Genomic DNA, 11,153 nt, shown 5'->3' with positions numbered 1-11,153 from the left:
AAAAACTTACAAACTGTAACTTTGGGCAAAGCCAATAATAACTTGAATTTGACTGCAGAACCAGAACTAACATTAGGAGTAGGAATTGTATACATTTTTGAACATAAGAACTGTTAACATGCTATATTAAACATGAAACTACACATGTATACCAGATTCTGTAGGAATACCTCTACAAATCTGGGTAAGTGAAATGTGTATGCCTGAAAGAATGCTTATCTCCTGGCACTCATCTTCACTGCCCTTCTTCATATCTTCTTTTTCTTGCTGAATGAAGTCTCTCCAAATTCAGTAATTTCTCAATTCCTCCTATTTGGTTTTGTATAATGGAGTTCTGAAGAGAGCAGCTGTCCTCACCTTTGAGCGCTTTTTCATTTCTTGCTGGAGTGACAGTCATGTGAGAAGACTTCTTGTTCTGTGAAGGAGCAAATCCTTCTTCACCCTGACAGAATACAGATGTTAGCAGTTGATAACCCAGTGAAATTCACATACAGAGGTTCAGAGTGTTGGATTTTTGCTGAGTATTAGGCAAGCAACGAAATGTTAACAGGGAAATAAATCAATTGGAAAAAAGACGTTTAATTTGAAGCGTTTGCGTCGTATTTAATTTAGAAAAGTTGATAATGACAATTAAGCTTTTATAAACCAAACCTCAACATAAGACTTGGTACAAGAGTGTGATTTTAAAAAGAGAGGCTTGTATTAGAATCCAGATTAGCAAAATAAATAGCTTAATTAAAGAGTTTAATGTTGCAATTGACATTTCTATTGCTATGCAAGCATTTGATTAACAAAACCCAAAATCACGAGGTTTATGGTGTTCACTCCCTCTCCACTGTATAGATTAGAAAGCAAACATCAGTAATGCAAGGTCTGTAATAGGTTGGCTTTTTTATGTTAAAGATCTTTTTGTTCTTTTAATAGTTTTAATTACTCTTTGATATATTACTGTTAGCTACTTTGTGTCTGTCCAAATCAAAGACAGATGGCACCACAGCAGGGAAACAGTTTTTTTGCCTGATGAGCAAAAACCTTGCATTTGAATGATGAGTTCTCCACTTGTAGTCTGGGATTGTGTGGCTCTTGGGGGAGCAGCAGAGCCAGTGCTGCAGGGGATCTGCAAGGTGACCTCTCGGACTCTGCTCCTGCGCTAGGGGCCTTCTCCTGCAAGGATCACAAGATGACACCTTCCCCCTCTGCTCAATCATTTTTTTATGAGGCAACTGTCCCAGCCAACTCTTAAAGCACCATGTCTTTTATCAGGCCTACCTTAATTTTAGCCCATTAATTTTGTGCTAAAGCTCACCTTCCCTAGTGTACAAGCGTTTCTTACAGTCTGAAATATGAACAATAAAATTCAGGCAAATTGTTCCTTGTTGCATTTGTAACCATGTTGCTGCCATGCAGCTGAAGGTACGGATACTTCCGGCGGGTAATGACTGGCATCTATCTCCCTTTTCAGCGAGGAAGTAACTTCTCCATTTGAGAAGTAAAAGTTTCACCCTGTTAATTCTCTCATGCTTTTCCCCAAGGCCTCAGCAATAAACAGATCATACTTCCCTGCAAGCCACTAGTCAAAATCTCTATGGAATAACAATCTGTGGGGCTGAACCTTCCTGTACTGAAAATTGTATGTTTAAGCTGGGGATGCTTATTCATCCTTACGATGGTACTTAAGCATGGACAGATTAATGTTTCAAACAGTTCTTAGTATTTTTACTAGAATTATAAGTGCACCTGTAGCATTTGTATCGTTTTTATCCCTTTTTAGAGTACTGTACTGTGGTTGAATGAGCTTACCCAAATTGTAGAAGGCTTAAGTCTGCTCTAGTTGCAATCATGCCTGTTAGTCAAAGCAAACAAAGATGCAAAAAACTGTCGAGCCCATTTTTAATTTCCCAACAGCTTGTTTATACTGGTCATTAAAATGACAAAGCTGAGAACAGAAGGTATTAGAACGACACCAACACAGAAAGGAGGGAGTGGTCTGCATTATTGCAGGCTGAGATTTTGTAGATTAAGGATTTGGAAAATCTAAGGTGAAACCAGCAAGGCACTGTTCTTGTCCGTCTCTGCTTTTACTTAGCTAGTACAGCAGGAGCTTTAGTTTGGAGGTGACAAAGCAGACATAACCACAACCAGATAATGAAATACAGCTTTGCTTCAGCTATAGGTTACAGCTGGAGTTCACTCAGCTCCTGGCTCCACCTCTGAGAAAAAGCAAGAGACACACGGTAAATACCACCACTGTGGTGAAAAATCTACCTCAGTGTCATTCACAAGTAGAGTCAGGCTAGGAAAGTCGAGTAATTTAAAACATCAGTCTTGTGAATTTCAGGGAATATGGATGCTGATGGCATCAAGACCTGATTATCTGCTGAAGTCAGCCAACTTTGTCCCTTGAAACCACTGTACATGTCATCCAGAGACAGCCCTAACTACCTGAGAAATACCTCTAGATACCTCTTAACACAGATCTGAAAATGCAGTGATGAGCCACTGGGAAACAACAGGTTTTTACATGTTTGTATAATGCTACCCTACAAAATAATAAGATTAAATAGGGCATCACACAACTACAGTGTGTGATAAGTGGATAGGCCCCAATTCATAGATGTGCTGGTTTTTTATTCTTTCATGGATTCTTTTAAATGACATGGTCTTATCAAGTAACAGAGGAAACAATGTTTTTATACTTTTACATACTCCTATTTTCCTTTTTTTTTTTTTCTTCAACTTCTACTTTTACTGTAGGTGATGATTTTTATTAGGGTACACAATGGACTAGCCTCTTCCTCCCCTCCCAAACAGACTGGTTAGCATCTGTTTGATTCATTCGCTGTGACTTTTTCCTGCTGCTTTCTATCAACCTTAATTGTGAAAAATGGTGTCTTGTTGCCCTTTTGATATTATTTCGGAGATTGACTCAGCCTTAAAGTATCCAGATGGGTACAGTTGTACAAATATCTGTGGAATTAGCTCACTGAGGTCTGGTCTGCAATATTTTTAATTGACTTACATGTTCTGTGGGAAAAGAAGAATCATAAAAAGCCTTTGCTGTAGCATTCCATTCTTCACTAGGCTCCCCCTGGGGCTCTCGGTGGATACTAGAGGTATTCAAAGTGTTGGCAGCTCTGTTCAAACTGCTAGAACCTGATTGACAAAAAGGAAATGGTAACAACTGCAGTTTAGTCCCCAGCCAGTAATTGTGAGTAACTAAACTGGTTTACCTCTGATGTTAAAAAATCAAATATTTTTGTTTTAAATCACTTCATCTTTGTTGTAGGCTTTTGCCCTTAATTTTTTTCTTTCACATGCTTCATCTCTTTTTCTCTAAAGATGAGGTATGTTTCTACTTGGATTAAAAATGTTTTCTCTCATTTTCACATATTAAGTTAATGACAGAAAAGTGATTTACAGAAAGTGTATGTATTCTAAATATTCTAACAATATATTTTTTCAAGCACTATTACTTTAAACTCACCTTCTGGTAACAATAATAAAATGCATAGTTAATGCCATTATGACATGATATTCCAGGGTGACTTGTAATAAAACACATGAATACAAAGCTTTTCAGACAATCAGAAAACATTTTAAATAAGGAATCTTTTTGTTAATGGCTATATCTGATGTTTCAGGTGGTCAGGCAACAGCCATCTACTAAAGGTAGGAAAGGCAGGTGAGCGGATTAATCACATCCAAGTATAAGCCTCCAGTCCTTCAGAGGCCTTATGCAGCACCAGTAGATTCTGTTGAAACTAGCATCAAATTCCTTGCAAGGTGGAAATACAAGGATGCTTTCACTATTCCTCACAATGCAAACAGGAGCTGTTTGGTCACTACACAGATGCCTATGGATCACTGCATCAACAGTAAAATCTTGTTTTGCTACGAAAATACATGTTACCTCATGGTTATGTAACAGTTATTTCTGAATGCTGACATTTTCTCTTGGGAGGAAGAGGAAAATGGTTTTGTGTTTGTTCTCTTTTTTAATCATCTGCCAGGGAGATCTTTCCCATTCCCAGTTCATTCCTTCATTTCCTGATGTGGAGTGTCTGCTCTCTGGGAACCACCGTATAAATAGTAAATTGCATTGTGGTGGGGCAGTAGAAGGAATTCCCTCAGATAGGTTTACTAAACTCTTTCACCAATTCTCTTCACCTCTAGGTCTCCCATATGGCTAAATGGTTTGTGCTCTAGTCAGTCAAAAAAAAAAAAAAAAAAGTAAAACGTAGGTCCGGTGTCCACATGGATTCCAGTGCAGGTTTGCCATTTGGGAAAAGATCTGCAAACAAAACAACACAAACCCCGAGCACCATAAACACTGGGAGCTGCGGTGCCGTGCACCACAGTGACTCGTGGGAGCCCTCCCAGGGAGGTTCTCCACAATCCCATGGAGGTGCAGCATTCCAAGAGGCCAGCAGGCTCAAGGAGGGACCTATCTCAATTTGGCAGCATTAGGCACATCTGGGACACAAACCAAGACCCTCACCATGAAGCTTTGCTGGAATTCAAGAGGTCTGGTCACTAGGCAACTCAGCTGAGGGACTGGAGTTAGTTCCCTACCAATTCCTTTGGATGGATCTCTCAGAGTCATGTGGAGTTCCAGTACTTTACATACAGAAAGGTTTCTGACAAGAAGAGGAGAAGGAACTCCCAGGCAAGAAATTCAGGTAGCACTGCCTGTTCTTACAGAAAAGATACATGCAGAACATTGTGTAACTAGGCATTCCTTTTATTGAAACAGATACCAAAATTCACATTATTAAAAGAAATAATGTGCCATCTGAGATCAGGATTTCACTACCTTGCTACCACTACTACTGTTTTAGGATCAAAGACACGTCTGAAACTGAACTTCAAAAAATGTGCATCTGAACACAAATATTCATGGGCAGGAGACCAGGGACAGAAAATTAGCTATAGAGCTAAATTCATAAGAACAGAACAATATAAAGAAATCAGACTGCTGGGTTTCTGTCTGCCGCTGGCTGCAAATCTAAGGATGGGAGTCCACTCTGCTCTTGGTACGTTCAAGGGCCAAAAGTGAAAACAATACACCAATAAAAACTCAAACCGACACAAACACCCAGTCCTGTGGATCCCGCTCTTTGGAAAACATCTAAGCACCCACGGCTCCAGTTTTGGGGTAATCTACCAGCTCATTTTATTGCAAAACAAATCTAAAGTACAATTCTTCCACATTTCACTAATGACTTAGAAACCCACGGAATAAAGTTTGTATTTACTCTTTTGTATGTGCAAAGTATTATTCAACAAATAATAATCAAGTGTAAATAGCAGATTAATATAGCTCCTTGAGCACTTAAAGCTCCGTGTTTTCCACAGCCTGACAGAATATAAAGTCCTTTCACACACTCAACACATTCAGATGGTTTTAAGTGTCCATCTAAATTAGAGATGTACAATAAAATAAAAAGTAAATTTCTGTAAGCCCCATTCAAAGAAGCATCTACTGATTCAAAATCTACCCTAATTTTGATGCAAAATGAGAACACTGAATAATTTGCAAAAGCTGCTCAGTGTTTTTCAGATCCATGCAGAACCCTGATAGAATATGCTCTACATTAGGGTTAGAAATGCCTATCAAAATTCAGTTTGTCATTGCACTACTGTTATTTCACAAAGGGAAATATGAGAAAAAATATTTAATCAACTAATTGATTGATAAGCTAACAAAAGCTGTTTAGTTGCATTTATAATATAAACAGCGATCTCACCTTTTTGCGATATAACTAAAATGTCAGGTTTACATTTTTCTACACTAAGCTTAGGTATAGAAATTTCACATTCTGATAATTTTTCTAAGCACTACATGGTTCAGCACATTAATGCTTATATTTCCTTACCTTGTCCTGTTTCTCCACTGTCCACATTTTCACTGAGATTTTGACTCTCTGTGTTTGCAATAACGTTTGTGTTTTCCACTAAGCATGGTGGTTTGTCTTTCAAAAAGGAAGGCTCCCTGGAAGCTGAAGTCCATGTAGCTTGACCTCTCATCTGATTTACTCTCGAACAAGAACCGAGAGGTAAAAAATTGAAGTATACTGGAGTTTTCTCAGCTTTTTCATCTGAGGTTGAAAGATCAAAGGATGACCTTACACTCATGTTTACTACGTTTCCAGATGTTCTCATGGGTAAAGAGCATGATTCTTTCAGGTGACCCTCAGCAATCTTCGTTCCTGGAACTGTACTATTCTGCGAGTCCTTCTTCTCTTTTAACGATGTGTTATTTGTTGAAGTATTAATCTCCAGGGAATGTCCAGTTTTGATGGAGTGTATCTGAGTATCATTGTTAACATTTTTACATGGAATTACTTTATCTGTACTTGCCCCATCTGTTGAGGGGTTTTTATGAGCAATTTCGAGACCATCAGCCTTTACTGGAGATTTGGCTTCAGCATTTGAAGTCCACGTATTTGTAGCATTCCCTGTTTGTTTGGCACTGCCTTGTTCAGGTTGCTTGCTGTGCATGTCATCTGCATTTATTCCTCCCTCAGTTTTTGGGGGGCATAAATGAAAACTACCTAAGAGAGACTTATCTCTGCATTCCTTTGCAGCAGCATCATCACCACTTGCATTATCACAACAAACAGTTGGTGGATGTTGAGCATCAGTTGCCAGAAGACCAGTGCTATTCATGTTTCTGGAATTGTCATCATTTCTGCCTTCAGCATCTACATGTGTCTGTTCCAGAGGAAGTTTATCTCTATGTAAACCACTCAGATTTAAGGTTTTTTCTGTTTTATGTAATCCACTGTCTACAGAATTGTCACTATTCAGCAAGCTACATTTTTGGCATTCTGCTTGAGAATTCTCTTTAGTATAAGGTAGGATGCCAAAACTTAGCTCCTTAGCTTGGCGGTTGTCTCTACTTCTCTCATGCAGAGCACCCTTCTCAGTGCAAGGAACAGCTTCAGTCTCGGGTTTGGGTGCTTCAGGTGTAAGGACACTTTTGTTTTGCCGTCTGGTGTCTGAGTTTGCATCTGCCTCGGCACAAGTTGATTTATCTGCAGTATTGCACAGTTCTTCCTTGCTAGTGTCAGTCTCCCGACTTCCAATTTTCCTGTCAGCAGCTATAGTCTCAGCACTGCCTAAAAAGTCCTTCCTTCTTTGTGTGTGGTGTGCTGCCAAAGGCTCAGTGCTGTCCTGTGACTTTTGATCTAAATTTGCATTGTTTTCATCTGGTAACCTTCTGTGTGTTGTTCCTGCATCTTCTGCTTCTTTGCATCCAGTGGCATGCGTTTCCGAGGTGTGTCCTTGGGTAATTAAATCAGTATCTGTGCAGAAGGTGTTCCTGGGAGAAGCCTCCCTTTGCTTTACTTCACAAGGGCTAGCAACATTAATTTCATCCTTAAAACTGTTTTCAAGAACTTGTGAATCTGTAGAGCGAATGTATTCTCCAGTGAGTGACTGTTAACCCAGGGGTTATGTAATGCTTTATTTTTACAGTTTAGAATTTCCAGAGAGATGGACTCAGGATTGGCATCAATACTGATCTCTCATATTACACACACCATCTCGTCAAAGAGTTACTGAAGGTAAGGACTGCACTATGGTAACTTGCAAAATATTTATAAACTGAGAGAGCAGAGAAAATATTAACATTCTGTAGATTTTTAGATACAACCATTTAATTCAGGATTTAAACCCTCCCTACACTAGATCTGAAAACATTTATCCTTTCTTAACAATACTACTTATCTCTGTTATCCATGGAAGATTACTTTGTTCTATCTTTAATTCCTCAAAGCTTGAAGACTGGTCCCTTGTGTTTTTCACTTCCATTTCTTCTTCATTTCCACAATTACCATATTTTCTTATTACAGACGGCACAAACTCATTTTCTTTCTGAATAGCCTGTATTTCACTGTCTTTTGAGATTTCTTGACCACTCTAGCATAAGAAGGAACAAAAGATTAGAGGTATTTTAGTAATTTACTGTAATCACTGATTAGGTAAAAAGTTCAGGACTGAGATTTAAAATTAATTTTACAATTCTGATGGAAAACAAAGACCTGAAGTATAAAAAGAAAATGTAAACAGAGGAAAAGAAAAAAGCAGACTGATACCCTAGAAGAGTAGGAAAGAAATCAAGTCCTGCTATGTTACAGTCCACAAAGTTACACATTTGACAGAATTCCTCAGTAGAAGGAATCTGTGTTGTACATGTGGTGGCTGGATCACTCCCTCTCTCTGCTGGCCCACTCAGTGACCTGTTCAGTAATTCCACGTGGAAAAATCCTGCATGATTGCTGTTTACACCAAAACACATACACACATAAACAACACATGCACACATAAACAACATTTTTTTTTCTAGCAAACTGCCCAGGATTTTTAACTTCATTTCACAGGCAAATAAGGCTTCTGAATTTGCAATCCCCGGCATTCAGTTCCTCATCCTTTCCCAAACAGCTTTTTAACATGAATTTGAGTCAAATTCAACAAGAATGGAAGCCTGAAAGATTTGTCTACCTAAAGTCTAAATCACTGGTCTACTACTGGTATCTGTATTTGTGTTCAGTTTTGAAAGCTGCAGTCAATGAAGTTCTGTGGAAACTATGAATAGTGAAGATAATAAAATCCCACCAAAAATAAAAGGGAAAGGGGATGCATCCTTTATCATCAGCAACTGTTTGGCAGCTGAGGACAGGAGCACGTGCTGGCTCTTGCCCTAAAGATAGGATATAAAAGTAGGCTGATGTGGGAGGGAGCTTAGTCCATAAAAGATGTGGGAAAAAGCTGAAGATACTTGGGTGACTGGAGGTGTTGCAGAAGGAAGGCTGGGGTGTGGGAGGGAGTTACAAGAGCTATGCTTGGGCATTGGGTGTGTGGGGAGGACACAATATTGCTGAGTGGAGGGAGGCAGAGACAGCACTGCTAAAAAATGGGGCTATTGCAGTGCTGGCAGAGAAAGGGATGCGAAACACAAATCTGCCAGGAACAGTTTCCTACAGATCACAGAAACATCCTGATGCTCCCGGCTTTGCCAATTTGGGGGAGAGAGGAGTCATGGTAAACAGAGGAGGGTCCTAAAATCATTTTCCTCTGCCAAACACTCCACCTTCAATTTGAAGTTTCAGTTGAAATTTCTTTCTCTTTTCCTGGTGTTTTATCATTACTTTTCCTGTTGTTCCAATTTGGAATTTGTATATATTGTATCTTTTCTTTTTCTAGGTTTTTAACTGATTTTGCTTCTTTGGTCCATATAGCCCTGGCATCACATTTTCAAGCTTTTTGAATACAAATACTAGAAATTGCCTTTTTCTTTCATGAAAGCTGAAATTATCTTTGTTCCCAGGAGCTCCTTCTTCAGACAGAAACACCAAGCACCACTCTATAACTGTGTACTTTACTCTTTTGTACAGTAGGAAGACAGCCACTGCAGTGGAACTTACCACATTTGTTGGTATGGGCTGAGCAGGTGACTGCATCTGAAACAAACAGGACAAAGTGTTCATCAAAAGGCAGGAAGGTTTCATTATTCCTTTCCAGGTTTTCAGATGGGTTGAAGAAACCTACTTTTCAATAAATTCAAACGGCTGTTCAGCCCTTTAAAATAGGTCTAAGATGGATGAACTAAAATATCTAAATAACAAATCTTCTAAACTGTGATTTAGTAAAATCTAACTAAGAAACACATTTATCCCTAAATATCCTTTTTCTCAACATACTATTTCATAGTATGAAATTCAGACCCTTCTGGAAACCAGATCTCCCTGTACATACACGCACAAAAAAATTACAGCAAGCCATTGCTGGATGTAACCTTATTCTGTAGTTCTACACAGCTGAATTACAAATTGTATCAAACTAAATGTGAAGCATCATAAGGTTAAACTAAATTGAAATCCAAGTCTGTAATGAGGTCTCACATTTTACCTTTCTTTTAAAAATGTCTTTTGTTTATTAACTGTTCCAGAGGTGATCAGTGTGAAGAAGTTTAAGTACATTCTGAATTTCATGCCCCACAAATAACCACAGGGATTTCAAATTGCACTAGGTGTACAAATACGTATAAGCATATTTCCCTAGAACACTTGGAACCACAGTGAAGGTCTAAATCCAAGCCAACACCTTTCCCTTTTATGTGTCACTGGATGCTGACTCATTAGTGATACAAGGTGAAATTCCACAAATCAGAATAACCAATATGAACTGCTGCAGCTTCAGTTTCTTGGCAGCGTTCCACTCAGTCCAACCTGCCTAGCTTTGGAAATCTAATGATTGTACAACACAAAGTGGTGTGGCAATATGCCATTAGATAGTGTAAGATGTATATTTGGAAGACATCTGACTTCTTTTGCATTTACGAGCATATGCTTTAAGCTTTTCTGCTTTCAGACCCATGGGGTTATCTTAGCAAGCACCAGCACTGTTTATCATGAATGCCTGATCACTTTGCTTCTGCATGCTAAACAAAATTGATATTCCATTTCCATTCAAGGAAACAATGATTTTTAGAAGATGCACAATTTGCATTATTCCTTGTAGAGTTCAGCTTTGGCACAGTGAGTAACCATTTCAAGTCTAATTTCCCTTGCATTATTAAGCCCATACCACAGCCATGTATATGTATACGTTTGAGTATGAGCTATAAACACATATATGTATGTGCATTGTGAAGAAATTGATTGTAAGTTCTTCCAAATCCTAAAACAGTTTTACTGTTATTCATTTTACTGACAATTCATGGATTAGTTCCAAAATAGCTACCTATCTTTACAGTCCTAGTGTCTTCCTATTTTCTTAATACTAAAACCAAGATTATATACATGAAAAATGAGTTTTCTGTTGTTTGAAGGGTAGATCATTACTTGTCAAAGTTAATGGAAAATGGGTATAACCAATACTGAACAGAAACACAGAACACACTCAATGCACAGAGAAGGGTCCTTACGGCTTCTGACACTGCCCAGTTTTCTGAATCTTATAGAAAACTGGAATACAAATTTGCAATCCAGTTTGATCATGGGATAACACAGAGCTGCAGGGCTACATGTTCTTCCTTTTCTTCCAAAAGATCATCTTTGTGTGCTTAACCACTTGTTGACTTCCCATATGTGCCCTGCACCTAGAGCTGACCATGGATTTGGTTCACCCAAGAATCGAAGTTCAATTCT

At 38.7% G+C, this 11,153-nt stretch overlaps 1 protein-coding gene across 1 annotated transcript in view; it reads right to left on the bottom strand.

The window, feature by feature from the left end:
* Nucleotides 1–179: 179 nt before the first annotated feature.
* The window catches only part of CCDC73 (coiled-coil domain containing 73), a 54,495-nt gene continuing 43,521 nt past the window's right edge, over nucleotides 180–11,153 (bottom strand). The window contains exons 15-19 of the mRNA XM_066187244.1: nucleotides 9,429–9,464; nucleotides 7,755–7,923; nucleotides 5,877–7,409; nucleotides 3,020–3,153; nucleotides 180–442 (exon numbers count right to left, since the gene is read on the bottom strand). Of these exons, the coding sequence (XP_066043341.1) occupies nucleotides 236–442; nucleotides 3,020–3,153; nucleotides 5,877–7,409; nucleotides 7,755–7,923; nucleotides 9,429–9,464 (2,079 nt within the window). The 3' untranslated portion in view covers nucleotides 180–235. The remainder of the gene's footprint in view (nucleotides 443–3,019; nucleotides 3,154–5,876; nucleotides 7,410–7,754; nucleotides 7,924–9,428; nucleotides 9,465–11,153) is intronic.

This window comes from Chamaea fasciata, unplaced genomic scaffold (genome assembly GCF_029207755.1).
Source record: "Chamaea fasciata isolate MVZ Bird 193981 ecotype frontalis unplaced genomic scaffold, bChaFas1.0.hap1 SCAF_7, whole genome shotgun sequence".
NCBI lineage: Eukaryota > Metazoa > Chordata > Aves > Passeriformes > Sylviidae > Chamaea > Chamaea fasciata.
This window is presented reverse-complemented; position numbering and strand designations above follow the sequence as displayed.